The 26,332-nt window shown below is 43.2% G+C and overlaps 1 protein-coding gene across 1 annotated transcript; it reads left to right on the forward strand.

The window, feature by feature from the left end:
- Positions 1–1,631: 1,631 nt before the first annotated feature.
- Positions 1,632–25,746, forward strand: smek1 (SMEK homolog 1, suppressor of mek1 (Dictyostelium)). The gene is made up of 15 exons (XM_072446657.1): positions 1,632–1,852; positions 3,093–3,148; positions 3,474–3,572; positions 3,826–4,443; positions 6,777–6,854; positions 6,946–7,062; positions 14,530–14,646; positions 14,715–14,846; positions 15,876–15,978; positions 16,648–16,806; positions 20,536–20,705; positions 21,793–21,935; positions 22,730–22,920; positions 23,270–23,475; positions 24,578–25,746. Exons 1-15 carry the CDS (start codon positions 1,711–1,713, stop codon positions 24,701–24,703), a joined length of 2,457 nt encoding a protein of 818 aa, XP_072302758.1. The 5' UTR covers positions 1,632–1,710; the 3' UTR covers positions 24,704–25,746.
- Positions 25,747–26,332: the final 586 nt, after the last annotated feature.

The following is a 26,332-nucleotide window of genomic DNA, read 5'->3' on the forward strand; positions in this document are numbered from 1 at the left end:
AACATGTTCTTCATCCCTTTTTTTCCCTTTGCATATTGACAGTTTTGTATTTTATTTTCAGTATAATTTTATTTTGTAATTTCCTGTTCTTGTCCTTTTTGAAATAAAGTCTTGTTTTCAGAAATGTCTTGAGAAATTTAGAACTTAAATAATGTTTCTGATGGCTTAACTTGATTGGAACATGATTCGAAACGTATGTAAAACTTTTTTGTTTTTGTGTGGAATTAGACAGGCTAGTTTGTTGTTGGGGAGGATATTATATCCTTTGCAATTTGCTAATTGCATCTACCGGTATTAAAATTGCTATTCAATTGTGATTAATCTTGCAGCCTTAGCATACACTATTATTCATAACATATGGGGGATTTCAACCAGTCCTTCTTGGCCCTACTTGCGTATCCATTACACTTTAGAATTTTGTTGTGTATCCATGGAAACTGTCCACCACAAATAAATATCCGTAGAAACTCCAGAGTGGTTACCAACCAGCGACCACTAGTTATTGGCCTGGTTAGAACCGGGTCAGATTAGTACTAAAATTTACCTGGTACCGCTTTAGAACGGCTAGTGGAAACTTTCCAAACCTGAGTAGAGTAGGGCCCATAGTAGGGCCACAGGGCCAAGTAGAGCTGGTGGAAACACCCCACATAAATGCAGTACATATGTACGGCATACCCAATTGATGTGAGTTGATTGTAAATTGAAATGTACAAGTGAGTTTGTACATTTCTGATATAGATACATCAAGGTTTGAAAAGGAATTGCATACAACAATGTATTTATGATAAAACCTACAATGTGTAAACCGTTGAGCCCCCAGTCTGGGGTAAACATTGAGGTGTGCACTGCCTCTTTAAAAGTTGCGGAACGCCCTGTGGTTGTTGTGCGGAAACCCCGTACTGACTCAGAGGGGACCCAAGATGGCGGAGTACTCACGGAGGGACAGAACTTATCTGAGCGAGACTCCGGCGATGAATGGTAGATAGTATTATTATGTGAAGCGTAGCATCCAAGTAAACCCCCGAGTACAGTTTGTAGGTTTGCATCGTTTTCGAAATGTCTGATTATCATTAGGGAGAGAGCAGTCTCTCCGCGGCCCCGAGCCAGAACATGGCGGAACACTGGGAGAGAAATGGCAGCTAACGCCACCTAGCAGCTTCAATAATTAGACACAAAAAGGCCAGGGAAAACGCTTGCTTTCCGTTTGCTATTGCCTAATAATGTCTGCGCTTAGCTTGGGTCATTCCGTTTTACATGTTCTCTTGAGCTTTGAAATGTGGAGGTGAAAGCAGCACTTAAAAGGCGCATCGCTAACGTCTCCCTGCGCGTACAGTGTCCTGTTCCGCGAGCCTGTGTTTTGGTTACCTGTAAACGTAGCTAAGTCATCCACGCGTACGTTTTTTGGACCATCACCCACACCATTGTCTTGCATGGCATTTTTGGTCCGTGAACTGCAAACACGCGCGTTTTTAAATGCTCTCTGCGGTGCACATTAATCGTTCTGTTGAATAGCACAATGATTTCAAAACACTTTAACATTTAGGGAGAAGTTTCTGATCCAGCTCCAAATCAATCCCCATTACCCTTGATAAAAGACTGTGTGGACCAAAGTGTCGCAAAAAGAAAAGGGGGGGAAAAAACAAAACCCTCCACATTCGGCATACATTTAGCGGGTCCGGGAGGGGACACGGGCCGCTGTCACTTGTCAGGATGACGGACACGCGGCGGAGGGTCAAAGTGTACACCCTGAACGAGGACCGCCAGTGGGACGACCGCGGCACCGGCCATGTCTCATCGGGCTACGTGGAGCGGCTGAGGGGCACGTCTCTACTGGTGCGAGCCGAGAGTGATGGTGAGTCGACGGGAACACATACACAAACACCCCGTTATAATTTGAACCAAACCAGGACTAAAACGTGTCGAAACCTACGTCTACATCAGGATTAAACTAGGTGCACATCGGGGAAAGGAGACCTCTCCAATGTTTGGGGGTCAGCCACATTAGATCAGAATCAAGAAGGGATTCCATGTTCCCACATTTGTTGGTTATTATGGTTACTGTTGGGGTCAGGATTCAGGGGCAACGCTATCAAATCTCACATCTCGAAATAATAAAATCTACAAATGTAAACCGAATATAGATGATGTCAATTTTAGTGATGTCTGTTCCTCAGTGAAAGTACATCTAACATAAAATGATAAATGCATAATGATATATAATACAGTTGAATAAAGTGTTATAAACTAATGGGGCATAATAATTTGCCTTGTCATTCTCTCTTGTTTGTACTTTCTCACAGTTCTATAGCCAATCATTATGTTTATGTAGTGTTTCTGTGACCGGGTTTATTTTAAAGCGTGTGGAAAAGGAACTACGGCGCTGAAATATATTAGCAGCGCCTGATGATGCTAATAAATTTCACTCCTTGGCAAACCTTTATGAGAGAAACTACAGTCTCCGCGTGAAGACTGCATGGAGTTAGTTTAGGACAGTTTATGTGCTCATTTAGCACAGGGCTGATTTGTATTGGTGATTTTCTATATTATATAGTCTAAATTTGACTTGATTTAGTTTTGGATTTGTCTCTCTTAGGTTTTTATTTTGACAGTTGAAAATAAACAAGAAAGACCAAAATTAGACTCATCTCTTCCTCCAAAGTCTGCTTTTACTAGAGAATTGGCTGTCACTAATCTGGCACCTCGAGTTCAGTCACAGACAGAGTGAGGAATGACCTTGTTATCTACTCCATGTCTACTCTTGCAGCCATGAGAGAGGGAAGTGTGCGTGCTGCTTTCCTAAATTGTCCCTCAAGTCTATATTGTTGACAGTTGACAGTGGTGCAGTCGGTCGAGTGTGCCCACCAACCAGCGCAGCTCTAACCTCGTCCCAGCACATACAGTCATTGTGTCCTTTGGAAAGACACTCCGTCCACTTTGGACACTTCAGTCGCCGTAATGTTGCAACAAACAGACTCTACTTTTGTTACATAATTTAATTTACACCTTTTCTCCAATTCTATCTTGAACTGTATTATCAGGTAACTACAACCTCTACTATTAGAAGTTACTAAACCATTGTGTTTATCTGACAGGTTCTCTACTGCTGGAGTCCAAAATCAACCCAAACACTGCCTACCAGAAACAGCAGGTGAGTGGTGACTTCAACCATGTGGACCAGGGCTATTCAACATAAGGCCTGGGGGCCAAATCAGGCCCTTCAGGTGATTTTAAAGCAATGTTGGTAAAGCAGTTTGTATGTTGTTTCTCACCAAAATGTATTAGCAGTTATTTTATTGTATAAACAACATTTATTGAAACCGTGTTGGGGATGTTTTGTGCAACCCAAACTTTTGTTACAGTAGTGGCGTGTTGTGCACCTCAGGAAAATTTGAATTTTAAAGTTGAATAGCCCTGATGTAGATAATATACAGTCTTGTTTGCCTGGATATTAAATTTGGTTTGGTTCTTCACAGGACACGTTGATAGTGTGGTGCGAGGCAGAAAACTACGACTTGGCGCTGAGCTTCCAGGAGAAGGCTGGCTGTGACGAGATCTGGGAGAAAATCTGCCAGGTAAATACTTCTTTGTGTTTATCTGCCGCTGAATATTTTATGAATAATACAAATGGTAGAATTGTCACGTTGATATAGTGCTTTTCTACCTTCAATGACACACACATTCACTCACCAGTGTGCGCAGACACTGGTGGGCTAAGGGTCTTGCCCAAGGACACAAGGCAGGCAGCTGCTGATTTGGCTCTTTCCTTTGGACCTAATGCAAATAAGAAGTATTTCTCATTCTGTGTATTGTTTTCTTTTCTCTTAGGTGCAAGGGAAGGACCCATCGGTGGAGATCACTCAGGATGTGATGGACGAGTCTGAAGAGGAGCGCTTTGACGACATGTCCTCTCCGGGGCTGGAGTTGCCCCCGTGTGAACTGGGCCGCCTGGAGGATCTGGCAGAGTTGGTGGCCTCCTCGCTGCCCTCTCCTCTGAGGAGGGAGAAACTGGCTCTGGCCGTTGAGAACGAGAACTATATCCGCAAACTGCTGGAGCTGTTCCGCATGTGCGAGGACCTGGAAAACAGGGAGGGCCTGCACCACCTCTATGAGATCATCAAAGGTATCTTCCTGTTAAACCGCACGGCGTTGTTCGAGGTCATGTTCTCGGACGAGTGCATCATGGACGTAATCGGCTGTCTGGAGTTCGACCCAGTGCTGCCACAGCCGCGCCCGCACAGGGAGTTTCTCACCAAAACGGCGCGCTTCAAGGAGGTCATCCCCATCTCGGACCCAGAGCTGAGGCAGAAGATCCACCAGACGTACCGTGTGCAGTACATCCAGGACATGGTGCTGCCCACGCCCTCTGTGTTTGAGGAGAACATGCTGTCCACACTGCACTCCTTCATCTTCTTCAACAAGGTGGAGATTGTGGGCATGCTACAGGTGAGGGCTGAGTGGCTTCTGCTCACTGAGGCTGCTGTTCGAGTTTACACGTGGGAAAAATGCTTGCAAATTTTAAATGGTTCTAAAAAAATATTTTTGTTTATGGTTAAGGCTTTTGCTAATAAGCAACGCCATCTCTAGGCCTGTCACAAATAATACTTTATCAACTTATCATTCAATGATAATCAAATGAAAGATTTAGCAATATTTATTAGGCTTGGAATCACAGACTCACCATACAATAATATCACAATATCATGATACTTGCGATAATCGATATATTGCTCATGATATTCTACAGTATCACAATTTAAAGAACCCAATATATTTTAACAATGCTTTTCTTTGTTAAACCATGACCTGCACATACTTCAGTAGAACACACCCATTTGAATCTAAAATGTGAATATGTCAAATGTTTTGCATAAACACATTTTCTTTCTCAAAACAAGCAACAAAATTGTAGCGCTATCACTAAATAGTTGAGTGAATTAAACCAAAAATTACTCATGATGATATATCAATACAGTAGCCAACGATACTGTATCAACAAATTTAGTGCGTCCCCTAATATTTATCATATGTACCCCATCAATTTAATAACTTATTGTAAATACTAACTTCTTTTATACATTTTTACGTTTATTTCCAGCTCATGCTTAACAACGTTAAAACAATATATCGCACTTTAAAATGTGTTATCGTGAGAGGCCTAGCCACCCCATGTATGAATAGAGGTGTGTTTATGGTACTAGCTTTTATTTTTTATGTTTTGAATAAGTTTTATATAATTGGTAATATTGTTTTCTGGTCTGGCATATAACGGAAGCACATCATAACTTAGTCAAATGAAGAAAAAAGTTTTCATGAAATAACATTGTGACCGAACGTTCTGGTTGAACTGGAAAGGAAAACCTCAGGAGCATCATGTTTTTGGACAAATGTGTTGTGTAGTCTTTGTTTCGGTGGCGTTAGTGCCAGTCACGACTGCGCACATCAGACTGGTCGCTTTGGGAGTCATTCATGTCCATATGACCTTTGATTTGTTTTGTACTGTGTCAACTCGGCACGTTTATGTATGCTGTCCCCATGGAGACGCTCCAGTGTTGTGTAAATCACTGAGCTCCTCCGGACGGGTCTATTAGTGCCGTGTCTTTGTTTACCACTCATTTAAACCATTCATATTCTCTGCACTGTTTCTATATTAGACGATCAAACACAAGTTGTTTTGTTATCCAATTGTATTCTTGGAAGATGTTCGGATGAAATTGTATCCTCATTTTCTTGTGCTGCACCGATATGACAACATTTTAGTTATTTAGTTATTTTCAACACTTTAGACAATGACTTTGACAATGACTCTTGGATGAGAGTCGAAACGTCTATTTTTTCTAACTGAGTCCAGATGACTACAACTGAAGCTTTTTTTACTATGGAACACGCCTGGACGAATGAGGGATTACACCGACTTTAGAAGAAAGAAGTATTGCTTTAAACCTTTTTCCTTCTTTCTGAAATGGGGATCAGATCCATTTTTAAATGTATTTAAATGCTATGTTTATTAGCACTCATTTTAAGGCTATAATATTATTTTTGTAAATTTAGTCTTCACACTTTTAGTTAAGTTAATTTTCTGTTTTATTAAAATTATGATTTTTTTTTTCCTGATCCTCTCCAGTCCGTTTGTCATGTTGCTCCGCCTCCTCCTGTAACCGCAGCAGTGAGCGTCTCCTCAGACTCTGTTCAGACTCTCAGAACTTTTCTCTACTCCTTATAACTTCAGTGCATGTGGGTTTAAGAAGGAAACATTTAACCATTTTTTTCCCCCTAAACAATATCTAGAAAATGGCAGATGTGTTGAATACATTTTATCTAAAACATTTCTAGAGCTTTTTAAAAGTCTGTGACTTTGTCATTGTCATTTCTAGGTGTTTTTCTTCCTGTTTCTGCCAAGTGTCGGCAGAGTTAACTCATCAGCGGACAATGTCGGCGCTTTTGGCTGTTAATATTACTCAATGAAGTGAACATCGACCGTTAGGATACTGGGTTGATGTATTGGTGCATCCCTATAATTTTCACTCGGCTTGAGTTCTCAAAATGGCTTATTTTGTTGTTTTAAGCCTAAAGTTTGACTTATTGTGGATTAGTAGATGGACATGGCTTTTTAATGCACAAATATTTAGCAAGTCTTTTGTTGTTTACATTTGTTACCAGCCTATTGTGTAAAATAAGTAATTCTGTGTCTGTAGTAGTTATTTAGTTGTCATTATTTCTAAACCTCTAAAATAATGTTATCCAATTTTAAGTGCACATTCTTTTTTCTCTAACATCAGGACGATGAGAAGTTTTTGACAGACCTTTTTGCACAGCTGACTGACGAAGCAACAGATGACGACAAAAGGCATGAACTGGTATGAGTTTTCTGAAAGTCAAATCCATTTCATTCTTCTTTATTCAGTTTCACTGGAAAATCCCACACTTTTTTTGTTTCTCTTTTTTTAGGTGAACTTCCTCAAAGAGTTCTGCGCCTTCTCCCAAACATTACAACCTCAGAATCGAGACTCCTTCTTCAAAACATTGTCCAACATGGGAATCCTTCCTGCATTAGAAGTCATCCTGGTGAGTGGCCTGGCTTGTGTATACCATATCTCTATGGCTTGTATTTGTATTTTATATGCACATCCCAGAATACTCTATTCATTTGTATATGAATGGGGTTGTACCACTGATTCCTAACTTCCTTTCCTTGACCCACCCTAAATCATGTTACGGTACACTTTATGGTCCCTGTTGGGAAATCTGTCCTCTGCATTTGACCCATTCTTCAATGCTGCCGGCACAAACCGTCAGGAGCAGTTAATTATTTAATGAAAACATACATTTTTTTGTTGTCATAATTTAAGTTCAGCGTCCTGTAAAATATATATTTTATTTAAATTGCTATTGCAACAGACCTTTTTTCATTCTGAAACCCATGGATACCCCTTTGATAGGGCCTTTGATGACCCTCTGGCCAAACAAGGCTTTGCGGACCCCCTGCATTTTCTGGGGTCACCCTTGGTGGTCTGGTTGGGGACCATTTACTCACACAACACATTCACACTAGAAGCCATGCAATGGCAAGAAGCCATTGCGAGTGACTGCATAATGCAAGGCCATATCCTGTATAGTTGCCATGATCATTGAATAGTAGAAAAAGCTTCAGTTGTAGTCATCTGGACTCAGTTTGAAAAAATAGACGTTTCGACTCTCATCCAAGAGTCATTGTCAATAACAGAATTTAGGTCGAGAACTCCGATATTAATACTGTTCTGTGGTAAGACCCGCCCATTGGGAGGAGCCTTCGTGAAGTAGAAAGAGTTGTTTGTTTCAACAGAAACTCTCCCTTGTATCTACCGAGCTAGCCTATTCAGAATCTTAATGGGCTATTAGAAACCTCTTTGTCTTTGTGAGACCCTGGCTCAACCACCCTGAGTACCTGATTAGCATCTGAATGTCCTTTACCTTTCCAGGGGTTCAGAATCCCATTATAAATAACAGGAAGATGAAACCTAAGCCCTCCATTTCTGTTTAAAGAAGGTCTTTCTTTTTTAACAAAAATAGCTTCCTTGACTCCTCTTTCAAACCATCTTTTCTCCCTGCTTAAAACCTTCACCTCACCGTCTTCAAACGAGTGATTAGAGGCTTCAAGATGGAGATGCACGGCGCTCTGAGGTCCTGAACTAGTATTTCTTCTGTGATGATAAAGCCTCTTGTGTAGAGGCTGTTTCGTCTCACCTATGTAACGTTCTTTACAACTTTCTTCACTGCATTGGATCGAATAAACTACATTGCTCTGTTTTTGAGTCGGCAACTTGTCCTTTGGGTGAACCAGTTTTTGTCTTAAAGTGTTTCCTGGTTTAAAATAAACAGGGACTTCGTGTTGTCTAAAAATTCTCTGCAGTTTTTCCGACAGGCCAGACACATAAGGGATAGAAACACCCTTCCTTCTCTGTTCAGTTTCCCTTTTGTCCTGCTTCTTGGTTCTCTTCACTCTGTTGAGGGCCCAAGCGGGGTAACCACAGGCTGAGAGGGCATTTCGGACATGTTTTTCCTCTTTCTTCTTGCCCTCTGAGCTGGTGGGCACACCTTGAGCTCTGTGTTGTAAGGTTCTGATCACCCCCAGCTTGTGCTGTAGTGGGTGGTTGGAACCAAAGAGCAGATACTGGTCCGTGTGTGTAGGTTTCCTATATACTTCTATTTGGAGTTTCCCGTCCTCTCCTCTGATCGTGGAACAATCAAGAAAGGCCAAGCGATTCTCCTTAGCGTCTTCTCTTGTAAACCTAATATGTGGGTCCACCGCATTGATGTGATCAGAGAAGGTTTCCAGCTCTTGTTTCTTGATTGTTACAAAAGTATCATCGACATAGCGGAGCCACAGTTTTGGAGCTATGCCTGAGAATGAGGACAGTGCCTTCTTCTCAAAGTGCTCCATGTACAGGTTGGCCACTATGGGAGAGACGGGCGAGCCCATGGCACAGCCATGAATCTGTCTGTAAAATTGTCCCCGGAATTGAAAGTAAGTGGTGTTCAGACAGATGTCCAACAGTTTACATATGTGTTCAGGTGTCAGTTTGGTCCTTTCCTGTAGGGTGGTGTCTTCCTGCTGCTGGTGGTGTCAGGACCAAACTGACACCTGAACACATATGTAAACTGTTGGACATCTGTCTGAACACCACTTACTTTCAATTCCTGGGACAATTTTACAGACAGATTCATGGCTGTGCCATGGGCTCGCCCGTCTCTCCCATAGTGGCCAACCTGTACATGGAGCACTTTGAGAAGAAGGCACTGTCCTCATTCTCAGGCATAGCTCCAAAACTGTGGCTCCGCTATGTCGATGATACTTTTGTAACAATCAAGAAACAAGAGCTGGAAACCTTCTCTGATCACATCAATGCGGTGGACCCACATATTAGGTTTACAAGAGAAGACGCTAAGGAGAATCGCTTGGCCTTTCTTGATTGTTCCACGATCAGAGGAGAGGACGGGAAACTCCAAATAGAAGTATATAGGAAACCTACACACACGGACCAGTATCTGCTCTTTGGTTCCAACCACCCACTACAGCACAAGCTGGGGGTGATCAGAACCTTACAACACAGAGCTCAAGGTGTGCCCACCAGCTCAGAGGGCAAGAAGAAAGAGGAAAAACATGTCCGAAATGCCCTCTCAGCCTGTGGTTACCCCGCTTGGGCCCTCAACAGAGTGAAGAGAACCAAGAAGCAGGACAAAAGGGAAACTGAACAGAGAAGGAAGGGTGTTTCTATCCCTTATGTGTCTGGCCTGTCGGAAAAACTGCAGAGAATTTTTAGACAACACGAAGTCCCTGTTTATTTTAAACCAGGAAACACTTTAAGACAAAAACTGGTTCACCCAAAGGACAAGTTGCCGACTCAAAAACAGAGCAATGTAGTTTATTCGATCCAATGCAGTGAAGAAAGTTGTAAAGAACGGTACATAGGTGAGACAAAACAGCCTCTACACAAGAGACTGTATCAGCACAGAAGAAATACTAGTTCAGGACCACAGAGCGCCGTACATCTCCATCTTGAAGCCTCTAATCACTCGTTTGAAGACGGTGAGGTGAAGGTTTTAAGCAGGGAGAAAAGATGGTTTGAAAGAGGAGTCAAGGAAGCTATTTTTGTTAAAAAGGAAAGACCTTCTTTAAACAGAAATGGAGGGCTTAGGTTTCATCTTCCTGTTATTTATAATGGGATTCTGAACCCCTGGAAAGGTAGAGGACATTCAGATGCTAATCAGGTACTCAGGGTGGTTGAGCCAGGGTCTCACAAAGACAAAGAGGATTCTAATAGCCCATTAAGATTCTGAATAGGCTAGCTCGGTAGATACAAGGGGGAGTTTCTGTTGAAACAAACAACTCTTTCTACTTCAGGAAGGCTCCTCCCAATGGGCGGGTCTTACCACAGAACAGTATTAATATCGGAGTTCTCGACCTAAATTCTGTTATTGACAATGACTCTTGGATGAGAGTCGAAACGTCTATTTTTTCAAACTGAGTCCAGATGACTACAACTGAAGCTTTTTCTACTATGGAACACGCCTGGACGAATGAGGGATTACACCGACATGATCATTGAATGACAAAAACACATGATGAAATCATGCCCGTGAGGTTGGCAGCCAAGCCCTGAAAAGGTACATTTACTGACACCTACTGTAGTTAGACTTTATTCTCCAGACTTACTCTTCAAGTTACTTTCCTCCGTTCTTTCAACTTTGTTGTTTAGCAGCCGTAGGCGTGACGCTATACATATCTTCACGTGACCTCATCATCGGGGTCACTTGACCTAGTAACACACGCCATCATTTTGCAAGGGGGAAACATCACCTTGACTACCGCGTGTCATACGATTATGCAGAGCATAATCGTGAGCTAAAGATATCACATGCTGGGCTAAAATGTTGTCCTTGCAAGATACCTGAAGGTTCGTTGGCAAACGATCCTCTTTGATTTTGGGCTACATGTTTTTTAGCCACAGAGTTTGTATTTGACCTTTTACTGCTGGTATCTTGTAGAAGGAAACCTCTTCTTCTTGCCAAGCATGATTTGAATATCAAAAAACTGAGCAACTTTTTTGCATTATTACTGTTTCGGGGTCTGAGATCGATCAGAATGACAGCTAGCTAACTCAATTGTCAAGGTGTTATTTGTGACCCGGCTGTTGTGACGTTGCGTGAATCTAATGTATAGTGTAAAACACATACTTTGAAGGCGTACAACGAGGGCTGCAGCTATCGATTATTTTAGTAATCGAGTAATCTATAGATTCTTTTCTTCGATTAATAGTCTTTTTTTTTTTTTTTTTACATTTGTAAACTATTTAAAAACATTATCGTAAATATTTTTTTAAATAAACGTTATATTATTAAACAATTAACAAATGAGGAGTTTCTGCTTAAAATCATACATTTTGTTCTTAATTTAGTCCCCAAAATGGCAACGTTTCACTTCATCAGTCAAAACTGTTCTGTTTGTATTTAAAGAATATATATGTAAAGGAATAATTAACTTGTCAACTGGCTGTTTGTCAACAGTTACAGTACCGGTAAATTTAGGGATGTCCTATTTATTTCCGTGATTGGAAATCGGGCCCGATCACGTGGTTTCAGACTCGCTCGAAATCGGACGTCACCTCCCGATCACTGATCGGATATAAATTTTACTCTTATTGGTTTGATCAGCGCGATACATTTCAAGCTTATTATTAGTCTCTGACCTTCGTATGACGCATGAATGGATAGTGACATAGTAAGTAAACTTTAGTTTTGTTTTGCGTCATGCGATCCTGCATGTCACAGCAGAGCGTATCACACAGATTAAGGAAAATGCTCAATAACTGTGGCATCGACAAGCAATGGGTTGATGTAATTTTTCACGACAACGCAGCTAATATGAAGAAAGCCATGGGTGAGACAACGTGCGGTTTGGGCGAGGGTGACATCACCATTCCGGAGCACAGACACGGGAAGCGGAGTGCGGGCTGATAGCGCGGCGTGATAGACACCGTGGCTACCGCGAGGATCAGAACACCCCTGGCTTACTCTCGACTCGACATTCAGACGGATTTCATCAAGAAAAACATACATTTTATTATTTAAGCCAGAAGAGTATTAAGAGTGCAGTTCTGAAAAGCACATTATGGCCTTACTTTATGACACTGTTGCACTTTTATTTAATACGCACTTTGCTTATTTGTTTACATTCCTCTTGGGTATTTTAAGTTGAGCTGCTATCTTTATTTAAAGGTTGAATGGACGATTTTTTGGGCATAAATCTGAGTCTTATTTCCTCGTGGCGTGGACTGCCGATTAGTCCTGCCACGTATCAATCATAAAACGTATCAATCATAAAACCTACCGCTCACCTGCAGCCGCGTGCGGCTCGTCCCACATTTCCACGTGTCTAAGCGCATTGATCTATCATAATATAGTTCCCTCAGTGTACGGGGCAAAATGAAGACGGAGAAAGACAGTTCGAGCTGACTCATAAGTAGACGGAAATCTACGGGGGATGCGATGCGATCCGTCGCGCTAATAAACAAACACACGTGTGTGTGTAGTCCGCACGGGGGAGTGCGCATGCCACTTCCGCCTGCGTTCTCAAATCGCCGAAAAATCGTCCATTGCGCCTTTAATTCAAATTTTGCAGTATTATTTTAATTTAAGCTACCTCAAAGAAAGGTGCACTGTTAAAGTGTTTAAAAAAAAACAAAAACTGGGGACAACCTGTTTATGTTGCATTTGTGCATTTAAAAAAAAAATGTGTTATGAAAGTATCGGATCAGGACTCTGTATCGGCAGATACTCAAAATCAGATGACTCGGAATCGGATTGGGGCCAAAAAAACCTGATCCCTAATTGAAATAAGAAACTTGTTTGTAAAACTTTGTTGAGTGAGGCCTGGTGTTTTGAGCTGTGACTCTGCAGTCATGTTGCAGCACCAGGTTCGTGCGCCGCTCACATTAACCTTTGTGTCTTCGACCTGTCATCGTAGCCGTTTACATGGATGTATTTGCTGTTTCAAAGCACAACAGAGGAGAGAGCGGCATATTTGAAACTTACGAGTGTGACTAGAAAGCAGAGTTTGTTATGTGCGAGCACACAGAGGATTGCGATTGTGGAGCGTGGGGGGGGGGGCTGGGGTAGGCGGTGCACGATACTGGTGCTACAGGGTGTCTACGGTCCCAGTCACACTGGGACCCAGTGAGTTTAAAACATGCCGCTCTCTCCTCTATTGTGCTTGTTGAACGTGGAACAAGCTCCGCAGGAAACAAAAACAAGTTGTTCTGTGCGCTCCACGTGCCACAGATTTGCGTGTTTTCAATTAAATATGTTAATTAAACAAACCATTGTGGCTAAAATATAATAATCAAAGTTTTTTTGTTATCGATTACTTGAGTAATCTTTGCAGCCCTACGTACAGTTACAGTAGTACTACTAAACGCACCTTTTCAGTTGGCTGCCAACCGGCATTAAAAGTCACACACACACACACACACACACACACACACACACACACACACACACTATAAAGTTGTAGGGAAACTTTTAACTTAAACCTAAATTAATAATATCATGATTGACGAAAACACTGCATACTTTGTAGTTCTAGTAGTGCCATGATTATTGCATGTCAAAAATTCAATTCAAAACTCATTCATTTTGGCGTTTGTCGGGTTTGTAATGACAAGTTAAAAGTTTCCCTATTAGTACTCATTGCAGAGTTAATGTAAACTAATCTTTAAATGTCTTTTAAATTGTCATTCTGGGAAAAAAACTATTACGCAGTCACTCGCAATGGCTTCTTGCCTTTTTTCCGTCTGCAAACTTTGCAATGTAAAAACTAATAGGGAAACGTTTAACTTGTGATTCTGAAAAAGCTACAAAACCGACACAACCAACACCGAAATGAATACTACCATGATCATTGAATGAAAAACGCTGCATACACTACAATTACTAGAACTACAAAGTATTTCTGCACTGTTGCCATGATAATTGCATGACGTAAACACTACAAGTACTAGTAGTTGTAGTTCTAGAACTAACTACTGCTACTATTCCGCCACTCTAAAAGATAGGGAATTATTTGTTATTATTATTAATAATAAAGATCTTACTAATAGTGACTGTGTAATGTATTACGCAGTCACTCTATTTGGGGGTAAAAAATGACAGTCTGTGTGATCGTCCTCTCATATCCTGATCGGAGCAACTCTAGACACAACAACAGTATGCACTGAACTAGAACTTACTACTTCTGCTTCAATACAGAACCTGGTGTATAGTTCCGATCCAAGTACAGGCCCAGCCCTGCTTAGCTTTTGTGAACAGACGAGATCTGGCCTTGACACTGGTATGGCTATAACGTAAGTATGAAGAGTCTGGTCAGGGTTAGAGATTCTCATTTATATCGGAATTTTTCACATTTGTTAGATCTGGTTCAGTCGGATGCGCTGTGTGCAGTTTGTTCAGGACCTCACATTTTCCCAATGTGTGTTTTTAAATATACTGTTTTCCCAGGGAATGGATGACGTTCAGGTGAGAGGAGCAGCTACAGACATCTTCTCATACCTGGTGGAGTACAACCCGTCCATGGTGCGGGAGTTTGTGATGCAAGAGTCTCAGCAGAATGATGATGTAAGATGCACATTACATGAGATGTTTGAGATGACATTTAGAGCTGTACTGACTGTGTGTGTCTCCAGGACATCCTGCTCATTAACCTGATCATCGAGCACATGATTTGTGACACAGACCCAGAGCTAGGAGGAGCCGTGCAGCTCATGGGGCTGCTTCGAACACTGGTGGACCCAGAGAACATGCTGGCCACAGCCAACGTGAGTCTGCTAAACTCGCATACAGCTACCAGGAAACCAGACTCAAATGTGACCATCTTACTTTCAAGGCCATAGTGGTCCTAAGTCCGCGGTTATTTTATTACTTGGGTTATGGATCCGCCGCACTTAGATTATTGATTTCTACAATATAAATAAAATAAATTATGACCACATTGGTCACAACGCAAAATGGCATTAAATTAAAGAGCGGTATTAAAGGTGGAATGGACGATTTTTTTGGCACCAAATCTGAGTCTCATTTCCTCGTGGCGTGGACTGCCAATTAGTCCTGCCACGTATCAATCACCTGCAGCCTCGTTCTGGCTCGTCCTCAGGAGAGCAGCACGTTTCCCTGTGTCCAAGCGCATGGATCTATTATAGTTCCCTCAGTGTACGGGACAAAATTAAGACGGAGAAAGATGGAAATCTATGGAGACGAGGGATGCGATGCGATCCGTCGCGCTAATAAACAAACGCACGTCTAGCCGCAAGGCTTTTTTCTGCTTCTGCACGGGGTGAGTGCGCATGCGCACTTCCGCTTGAGTTCTCAAATTGGCGAAAAATCGTCTATTACGCCTTTTAAATCAAAAGATAAGAGCGTGTGAAGCAATTTTTCCCCAAAATCCTGCGGGATTCTGTGACGGAGCCGCTCCGTCTGGCCGTTTACCACATTTTCTCCAGCGCGTTTTGCCGTGACTAAGGGTGCACACTTAGAAGCATCCGTTCTACCAATGCAAAACACGCTAAATCTACTGTTACACTCACCTGCGCGCTGCGTCTCCCCCCCTCCTCCCGTGGTGCGTTTTGGGTAAACCCGGAAGAAAACATCTTTTGAAACTGAAATTATATTTATATTTCGTCAGCCTGTGCAATATATTTCATTTAAAAATCCCTAAACCAAGTAATAAAATAACTGCTGCCTAATCATGGTGTCTTGATTTATATAAAAGACTATGCAGAAGGTCCAATTGCATTAAGGGCTTTTTAAGTGTTTGATGGGCATTGATTTGTTTGCAATTTTATTTTCAGAAAACGGAGAAAACAGAGTTCCTAAGTTTCTTCTACAAGCACTGTATGCATGTTCTCTCAGCACCACTTTTAGCCAACACCACAGAGGACAAGCCCAGCAAAGGTACGCTCTCATGGATTGGTATAATATTGTCCCTTTTCAACCCATTGGTCACAATAGTGCCTTAAAAAAAGTGTTCTGAAACTGAAAATGGACTAAAAATTATATACAGAAACAAATTTGCGGTCAAAACTTAAAGAATACAGTCTCGAGAGGGAACGTTTACTGTAAATTGTCACATGATCAGAGATTGCAACAAATTGTCCTTCCTCATCATTATTGACTGGTCTGATACATACTATGAGAGGAGATGGCCAGAAAGTTTCACTCTCAGCTACTAAAATGCTATGGTCCGAAGAACTTATGCTGCTTGTTCAAGGTTCTCTCAGGCATTATTATGTTTATTATGCTCCATCTGCCCCTTGTTTAACTGTGAAAACAACATATTTCTCTGTTGGAGACAATCGCACTACTGTACTGGATTAGATTGCAAACCGTTTCACTATGTCTCGGTGACTAGTTTCTAAGTTAAAAGCCATTTCACATTTACCAAATAAAGAAATCATTTTCTGCCAATTTAATTAACAAAACAAAGTATTGTAATATCAACTTTTTTGTGTATTTTTTTTTTTTTTTCATATAAACAAAATACTACATATGGCACCTCCTGGGAAAAGTTTGGGCATTAATGCATTATCCATCCTATTAATCCTGTATATTCTTCCCTGTCAGATGACTTTCAAACGTCTCAGCTGCTGGCCCTGATCCTGGAGCTTCTAACCTTCTGCGTGGAGCACCACACGTACCACATCAAGAACTACATCATCAACAAAGACATCCTGCGGAGGGTGCTGGTGCTCACTGCCTCCCAGCATGCCTTTCTAGCACTATGTAAGTATTCCCCGTTGTCCTGCTCTAGAGCTCTGGACTCCACATGACACATTTGCTTGGCCACAATGAATGACTACGAGCGTGCTTTTGGAGTTTTCTGTCATTAAATTAAGCTTTAGACAATGATTTGCCATCAATCCCCAACTCTATCACCGCTATCCTGATCTATCGTCCCCCAAAGCCCCACCCCTCTTTCCTCACTGAATTATCTGAACTCCTCACCATCGCATCCTCTCTCTCTGCCCGCCTCCTACTCACTGGTGACTTCAACATCCACATTGACTGCCCCAACGCCCCACTGACATCCGACTTCCTCTCTCTCCTGGACTGCTTCCATCTCACCCAACACATTGACTTCCCCACCCATACCAAAAGCCACACTCTGGACTTAGTCTGTTCCTCTCTCCTACCCATATCTAAGCCCCACCCCCTCCCCTTCCCTCTCTCTGATCATCTCTGCATCCTTTTCTCCGCCCCCCTACCCTCACCCCACAACCCCAAAAAACGCACCATCACCTACCGCAATATCAAGTCAGTCAACCCCCTCACGCTCTCCCAGCTCATATCCTCTGCTTTCCCCCCTGACTCCCCCCCCTCTTCCCCCGACGACTATGCTGTCATGCTCAACACCACCCTCTCCGACTCCCTAGCCCCCTGGAAAACCTCCTCCGTCTCATACATCAACCCCGCCCCCTGGTACACCCCTGAACTCCGCACCATGAAGCAGACTGGCCGCCAACTCGGACGACTCCTCAAAAGAACCCGCCTCACCGTCCACGCCGAAGCTTTCAAATTACACATCTCCTCCTACCGTGACGCTCTCCAAGCCGCCAAATCTGCCCACCTCTCCACCCTCATCAACAGCTCCCACCGGAGCCCTCGCACCCTGTTCTCCACCGTCAACAAGCTGCTCCAGCCACCGGACATCACTCCACCCTCCTCCCCTGACCTCTGCAACTCTTTCCTCCTTGCCTTCAATGACAAAATTTCCAAAATCAACAGCTCCATGACTGCCGTCTCCATTAACTCCATCACCACCCCCACCCCCGCCCCCCCCTCTCCCTGACCACCCACCCTTCCCTCCCCTCACCACCTTCTCCTCTGTTAACTCCTCTCATATCATAGACCTCATCACCGCTTCCAAAACCACCACCTGCTCTCTCGACCCCCTCCCAACGACTCTAACCAAGGCTTGCCTCCCTGCTCTCATCCCCCATCTCACCACCCTCTTCAACCAGTCTTTATCCCTCGGCCATGTTCCTTCCATCTACAAACTGGCCTCCATCACCCCCATCCTCAAAAAACCCACCCTAGACTCCGCCAACCTCTCCAACTACCGCCCCATCTCCAACCTGCCGTTCCTCTCAAAAACGCTGGAACGCATCGTCGCCGCCCAACTTCACACCCACCTCCAGTCAAACAACCTCTATGAACCCCTCCAATCTGGCTTCTGCCCACTTCACAGCACTGAAACAGCCCTGGTCAAAGTACTCAACGATCTCCTCACCTCTGCAGACTCCGGGGCCCTCAACATCCTGTTACTACTAGACCTCAGCGCAGCCTTTGACACTATAAACCATTCCATCCTCCTACAAAGGCTGCGCCAACTGGGTGTTGAGGGCTCTGCACTTGACTGGCTCACATCCTACCTCACCAACAGGCAAGAGTTCATTTCCCTCTCCGGTCACTCATCCACCCTCTCCCCAGTAACGTAGGGGGTCCCCCAGGGCTCAGTCCTCGGCCCCCTCCTCTTCATCTGCTACATCTTCCCCCTTGGTCACATCCTCCGCCAACTCAACCTGGACTTTCACTGCTACGCTGACGACACCCAGATATACCTCACCACCAAATCCACCCAAAACCCTCCCCTCAGCCACATCGAAACCTGCATCTCTACAATAAAATCATGGCTCACTCTCAACTTCCTCAAACTGAACAGTGACAAAACAGAGCTCCTCCTCATTGGCACCAAATCCACTCTCAATAAAACTGGTCCCTTTTCACTCAGCATCGACACCTCGACCATCACCCCCTCTACCCTGGTACACAATCTCGGTGTCATCATGGACCCCACCCTCTCCTTCACTCCCCATGTCAGCCACATCGTCAAGACCTCATACTTCCACCGCCGCCGCATCGCCAAAATCCGACACTGCCTCACCCTCCCCGCTGCTGAATCCCTCATCCATGCCTTCATCTCCTCCCGCCTCGACTACTGCACCTCCCTCCTCACTGGCATCTCCTCCCATTCCCTCCACAGACTCCAAATGGTCCAAAACTCCGCTGCCCGCCTCCTCACCCACACCCGGTCCCGTGATCACATCACTCCCGTTCTCCGCTCTCTCCACTGGCTCCCCATCAAGCAGCGCATAAACTTTAAAATACTCCTCCTCACCTTCAAAGCTCTTCACCACCTTGCCCCCCCCTACCTGTCTGACCTCCTCATCCCCCACCGCCCCACCCGAGCTCTCCGATCCTCCTCCTCTCTCACCCTGGCTGCACCAACATCCCGACTCAAAACTTTTGGCGACAGAGCATTCTCCCGAACAGCACCCCGACTCTGGAACTCCCTCCCCCAACCTGTCCGCCACTCTCCCTCACTCACAACATTCAAATCCCGCCTAAAAACATACCTCTTCACCCAAGCCTATGACCTCCCCTACCCTAGCCTCCTCTACCCCATTGCCTACTCTTCTACCCCCTGTTACATCCCCATCTTTTTCTCTCTACTTCTTCTGTCTTGTTCATTTTATCTGTATATTAATGTGTATTGTACGTGTTGTCCCCCCTGTCTGTAAATACCCCCCCTTTTTTATATATGTTCAGCGTCTTTGGGTCACTGAAAAGCGCTATATAAATAAAAGTTATTATTATTATTATTATTAAACATTAGCGACCGTCACCTGGCACGGGTGTTTTTAGTGTGTATAGCTCACGTAGATTGTGCCCTAAATCTGCAAAACATGAGGATTCATTTCCACCTTTTAATATCATCAGTGTTTCTGAAGATGTTTGTGAGAAATGTATTTTATTACTAAGTATTGTACCGGTAACGTTTATTGATACTGACAATTAAAATGGTGTGATATTGATATACATGTATAAAATGTTGTGCTCCGACTAGTGTGAAGTTGTTTTACATGTCAAAGTAGTAACACATGTCAGTTATGCAAACTGAAGAGAAATGATTGCAAATGCTTCGTAAAACAGAAAACAAATGAATAGACCAATTGGCAATGGCGACAGACATCACTGACGATGATGTCACCAATCACCAGCATTCCCTCACTCTAAGAGATAGGGAAAAATTGCAAAGTTGTGGATGCATCCTGAAAAAACAATAAAACAACGGGATACAGAAGGTAACGGCAAGAACCAGACAATGATTATCTACAAAACAAACTTGGAATGACGAAAATTGGACAAGAGATGTGACCTGTGATACGTGCCGAAACACAGGGTTTCTATAATAGTTGCAATAAATAGCTCACCATTAGTTCTTGCATTGTTGTGGAGTATTAACTAAACTGGTGTACCTTCCTCCAGACCATAAACCGTAATATGTACACTGCACTTTTAATTATTTACTGAAGCAGCTACAGTCAAATTATATTTTATATTGCAATTGTCTTTCGAGTCTTCCTTGGCATTAACTGTTGACTTGTGTTAACATCTTATCATTGTCACGTATGGTCATAAAGACTTAATATTCCTTGTGTGTTTGTGCAGGTGCCCTACGCTTCATGCGGAGAATCATTGGTCTAAAAGATGAGTTTTACAACCGCTACATCATGAGGAACTTCCTGTTTGAACCGGTCGTCAAGGCTTTTCTCAACAACGGCTCACGCTACAACCTGATGAACTCGGCCATCATCGAGATGTTTGAATACGTGCGCGTGGTGAGGAAATGGCATTCTGACTGTATATTGTTGTAGTGTTTAGTATCAATGGATTTTTGATTGCCTCATGGTTGTTACGACTACTCGGAGCAAAATCTCACGCGACAAGATTCATACAGTACTGTGAACTGTAATGTCCTCGAATTAGACTTTGTTCTGCATAATTTTGACGTAGAACAAATAAATGATCATTTTGGTCCTTGTTCAGTCATGTTGTTCTGGCTTAATTAACCACTGTACTTTTCTTGCCCATATTGCGCGCCTGAATAAAAGCTGCACGCGCAAAATTTACAAAGAAAATTGAACTTGTACATATACAATATATACACCTGTCAATAAACTGCAGGAGCCCACGTTGTAACATGAGATATTTACTCATAAATCAGAATCAGAAAGTGTTTATTGCCAATGAACCAAATTCACATGAAATAAACGTGGTAGTGATGCGTCTTTTGAACCGGGGGTCCCGCGGTGCATCTGCAGTCTGCTGCGGGACTAATTAGACTAATTTCTCAGTGAATATGAGTTGGATTGTAATAAAACACAGCATTTTGGAATTTAACAAACAAATGACACATCACAGCTGTCCTCTGTCCTTGATGACTCTGTGCGAGCGTATTTACCTGTGTCTGTGTCTTCACATCTGGTTCATCTGCTCCTGAGCTCGTACTTATTGAGTGTTGCTATGTAACATGAGATATTTACACAGAAATATGGTCCATGATGATGCACATGTTGTCTTTTGACCCGTGAGTCAGGTCTGTCCAAGAAAGTAATTTCAATGCGGCAGGTTCTAAACTGCAGATTGCCGTATATCGCATGTCCACAGGTGTCTTTGTATTCTGCCGCATCTAGATTCAATTCCGCATTAGACTCATTTCTCAGTGAAAATTGTAATTGTAATAAAACACACAGCGTTTTGAACCTTAAATATAGAAATCACGAGGTGTCCCCTGAAGTCTTCCACAAAGTCTGAAAAGTACTGTTTGTTTTTCTATAACCCTTTTACATTAAGTTTTTATCCTTCTTTGTGGTCGAGTTATTTCAAACCTGTAACACATTACATGTTTCTCTCGCTTCTGGTCAGGAGGACATAAAGTCTCTCACGGCTCACATCGTAGAAAACTACTGGAAGGCACTTGAAGACGTCTCCTACGTTCAGACGTTCAAGGGACTCAAGCTGCGATACGAGCAGCAGCGAGAGCGCCAGGACAACCCCAAACTGGACAGGTGAGGCTCGGCAGCAGTGTCGGTCTAAAACTAAGTTTGCTTCAAATTCTATCCTTATTTATCCTAATTACTGCGCTCAATTAAGGGCTCACACATTTGTCACGCTAACTTGTCCTGGTCTGCACACATCGATAACATAGTGGTCAAAATTGACAATGGCAATGTGTGGCATAAATAACACGCCTGTTGCTAAGCAAGTTGTACAATCTGTTGTCATCTTGTCTGCTTTACAAAGAGAACTTCACAGATCAAAACTGGGCTGCCCAGGGCCGTTCTTCAGTGATCATACGAGTGGCTCTGATGCATTCACACGTCTCATGGCTGACACTCGACAACAATTCATCACAACTAATTTAATTTTTATTCTTAAAACAGCTGAGAAAACAGCTAACCCTTTTATTATGGTATGTTTTTCCCTTGTACATTATGGTATGTTTTGAAATGTATTGCTATTTGATTTGTTTTTGGGGGAAGGCTAGCAGCCCTTAAATGGGCAGCTAATAAAACGACAATAAAACGACTAAACATTCCACCAGCTATTGTATTGGTTATGTTGTAACCTTTTAATTCCAAAAATATGTGCATGCTGCCTTCTTTAGCCAAAAAGCTACCATAATCCAGTTAATTTGATTTCCATCAATGTAAGAGGATAATGCTGCTGCATTAAGAGTGACAGTCAAACCGCTGAACCGCATTGGGCCTTTAGTTCACGTTGAGTCATGGTTTAAGTGTTCTGCACCATTTACAGTTTAATGTTTGAATTGCTCACAAGTTGCTGCCCTGTGGTGTCTCAGCATGCGCTCCATCCTGAGGAATCACCGGTTCAGACGGGACGCACGGACACTAGAGGACGAGGAGGAGATGTGGTTCAACACGGACGAGGACGATCTGGAGGAGGCAGAGGCTGTGGTGCCCCCCTCAGACAAGATGAAGCCCGAGCAGGACCTCATGGAGCCCATCAGCAAGTTCATGGAGAGGAAGAAGGGTAGGCCCTCTGCATTCAGCTCACAAAAACAAGCCCCATCCACCATCTGTGACAGTGGATAATATGCACCAAACATCTTATTATCGCCTGATTTCTTGTGTTTGTACCCCACCAGGCTTATTTGAACAATAATAGTAGTTATTTTCTTGATCAGATTTCTTTAGTGCATGTTAATGCACACCAAATATTATTCCAACAAAATCAGGAGTTATATATACTGTTAGAATTGTTTATTAGACATTTAATGCGCATAATGAAGTATCAGAATTACTAGAATAACTGGAATAAAGTTGTGTTGAATCAAACATGATATACAGAAATGACCATGTTTGTTGTTTTTCTCCTGCAGTAAAAGACTGCGAGGAGAAGGAGGTGCTGGGGAAGTCTGCGTTGTCCGGGCGACCCAATCCCAGCTTCAAACTCTCCTTCTCCGGCTCCACCAAGTCCAGTCTGTCCAGCCCCCCTTCGGCCTCTCTAAACCCGGGCTCTCCAGGCTCACCCGGGTCTCCAGGCTCAGGGGCACGTGGCTCCCCTCCAGCTGCAGTAACTACTAAGGTAGGAAAGGGAACTCAAGTTGTATTTACCGTACTTTTCAGGCCATACAGCGCTCCTGAATAAACGCTGCTCCAACCAAATACATGTAACGTGAGATATTTACACACACCGCTGGCTTTTGAACCGGGGGTCCCGTGGTGCATCCTCTAATTAGACTAATTTCTAAGTGAATATGAATTTGATTGTAATAAAACACACAGCATTTTGAAGTTTAACAAACACATCACAGCTGTCCCAACTGTCCTTGTGAGCTGATTTACATTGTCTGTGTCTTCACATCTGGATCTTGTGCTTATCGAGTGAGTGTTATGTAGTAACATGAGATATTTACACAGAAATATGGTCCATGGTGATGCACGGGTCAGGTCTGGCCAAGAAAGTATCATTCCAAGGCAGCAGGTTCTAAACTTCTATATTGCATGTCCGCGCTTCGCTTGTGTCCGTTTTAGACTCATTTCTCTGTGAATATCGGTCTGATTGTAATAAAACACAGCGTTTTGAATCTTAAAATAATTAAAATACAGTGACCACTGTCCACTGATGTTTGCTTCTACAGCGTGTCAAACGCCCTCCGGTGGCCGTTAGCCAGTAAAATCTATAAATTAGATGCACAGTTGTAATGACCGCAGTGTTCAAAGCCTGGGAAACGGTGACTTTATTGTTCCACACGTAAACATAAAAGCCGGCACTTACTTTCAGTTAGGTGACACAGGCTTGGGACACAACAACGATACCTGAACAGTCTCTTTCTGGTGTGATGGAAACTATCAACTTAAACGAGGCGTAGAACGTGAACGAAAAAGTAACGATAACAAAAACTATAACAAAACGTAATGAAATTATTCTTCCCCGTACTCACCCCGCCGCCATTATCCAAGGCAACCAAACGCAGGTGAGCGCTCTCACTAATGAGCACACACACACCTTAGTGCCGCAGAGTCGTGCTCGTAAAAACCCACATATGGCTCCTACACAATATTTGATTTAATGTCGACCAAATATCTGACTGACACAAACAATCTTTGATATTTATTATTATTATTATTTATTTACTTAATTGTTGTTGTGCCGTTGACTAAACTGTTGATGTCCTTCACTCCAGGGTGGTTTGGTGGGTCTGGTGGACTATCCAGATGACGATGACGAGGAGGAGGACGAGGAGGATGAAGATGGCGACAGTAAAGAGGACACTTTGCCTCCGTCAAAAAAGTCCAAAGTGAGCTCCTAAAGCCACTGCCCTCTGCCCCAAGCTCGAGCTCCAGACACTTGGACACAGATGAATGAAGCCACCGCAGCGCCCAGAGCTGGGGCTGTTCTGAGGAGCGGACTGCCACGCCTCCTCCCACCTCAGCCCCCCAAAGTGCCAATCAGGAAACGGACCACCACGGACACACCCCCGGGAAAGAAAAGCCACTCCCAGATTCCTACGCTTTGAGCTCTTCCCACACAGAAGAGGGACGTGGCTCTGATCCGCCCTCTGGTTCTAGAAGTACTTTTGATTTTTCCCATAGTGTCGAAAAAATGTGCCACTACGGGACGACTTTTAAGGCGAAATGGAAGACGTGAATTGCTTATGGGAAAAATGTATGTAAATTAAACTTCAGTAACCAGAAGCGTAGCTGAGAGCTGAGGAATCAAGGCGTCTGCAGAGGCATGTTTTAAGAAAAAGACTCGCCCATGGAGAGCACTGGGGCTGAACAATTGCCCCACGGCCAGCCCCCCACTCAGGGAAGGACTACACAGCGACCCCTACTGGTCAGCCAACCCACACCACCACTCGCACCCTTCCTTCTCGTTTCTCTCTTCTCTTTTAAGTCTCTGCTTCTGTCCCTGTTTTAATTTGTTTTATTGGACCAGGCGGGACAGTGTCTCTGTTTGATGATGTCATCAGTGTCGTTTCTCAGTGGACATTTCTTTCTCTGAAGAGAAACTCAAGCCAGCAGTTTCTTTTAAATTTCCTTTAAATTTTGTTTGTCTGAATCTCCTGTTTTGTAAATGACTCAAAGACCTGCCTTTAAATGTTCAGGACGTTTTCAGTCACACTTGAACAGGTTTTTAAAGACCTCAGTAGGTTGAGCTAGTTTTACCCTTTTGCCCTTTGAAACTGCAAATTTTTGGAAGAATTTGTAATCCCGTCTTGATTAAAGATTGAGTGGAATTCTAGATGTGATGGATTTTGTCATATCTTTTCATTTGCTTTTACATATGTGTGTACTTAGTTGTTCAGAATACTTGGGACCATTAAACAGATGCTGTAAGATATTCTACTACCTTCTGTCTACAGTCGTCACTTACCATTGTCACCACCAGCACACTTCTTCACTGTACTCATGGTCCTCCAGGGGGCGTTATTGCTCTTAGAGCAGTGGTTCTGGGTGAACTTTCATATTCAGATTATCTCATGTATGTTTTCCCAGCGTCCTCTAGAAACTCCTTTTGGGAGTCTTTCTTTCCCATTTGAATACAACACACAACAACATGGCTGACAGATGTTCCACAAGTGCCAAAGAGAGACAATATCACAGGTGAATCCAAGAAAAATAGATGTTTATAACATTTGGATATTTTAACATGTTCTAATTATGATGATCACTGTTTTAGCAGGCTATCATAAATGTGTGGCTTCACCCAGGTCAGTAACCTCAGTTGTTAGTCCAAACTGCAGGCTGGGCTAGAATCTAGATCCTTGCTCCTGGGAGACCTCTCCTCTGGTTCAATCGCCACTAATACAGACTAAAACACTGGACCTTTCCTGTGTCATTCCTTAGTTTCTCACACACAACTTTGTACTGTGTGCCTTAAACAGTATGGCAGACATCACATGTCTTTGTCTGCCAGCTGTAACTAATGATCCTAC

The sequence above is a fragment of the Eucyclogobius newberryi genome, unplaced genomic scaffold (genome assembly GCF_026437365.1).
Source record: "Eucyclogobius newberryi isolate DKJ021-1_F unplaced genomic scaffold, fEucNew1.0.hap1 SCAF_1, whole genome shotgun sequence".
Taxonomy (NCBI): Eukaryota; Metazoa; Chordata; class Actinopteri; order Gobiiformes; family Gobiidae; genus Eucyclogobius; species Eucyclogobius newberryi.

Coding starts and splice junctions, on each gene's coding strand:
- smek1 (XM_072446657.1), top strand. CDS start 1,711: ATGACGGACACGCGGCGGAGGGTCAAAGTGTACACCCTGAACGAGGAC. Junction 21,936..22,729: donor GACAACCCCAAACTGGACAG/GTGAGGCTCGGC, acceptor GTGGTGTCTCAG/CATGCGCTCCATCCTGAGGA. Junction 22,921..23,269: donor GTTCATGGAGAGGAAGAAGG/GTAGGCCCTCTG, acceptor TTTCTCCTGCAG/TAAAAGACTGCGAGGAGAAG.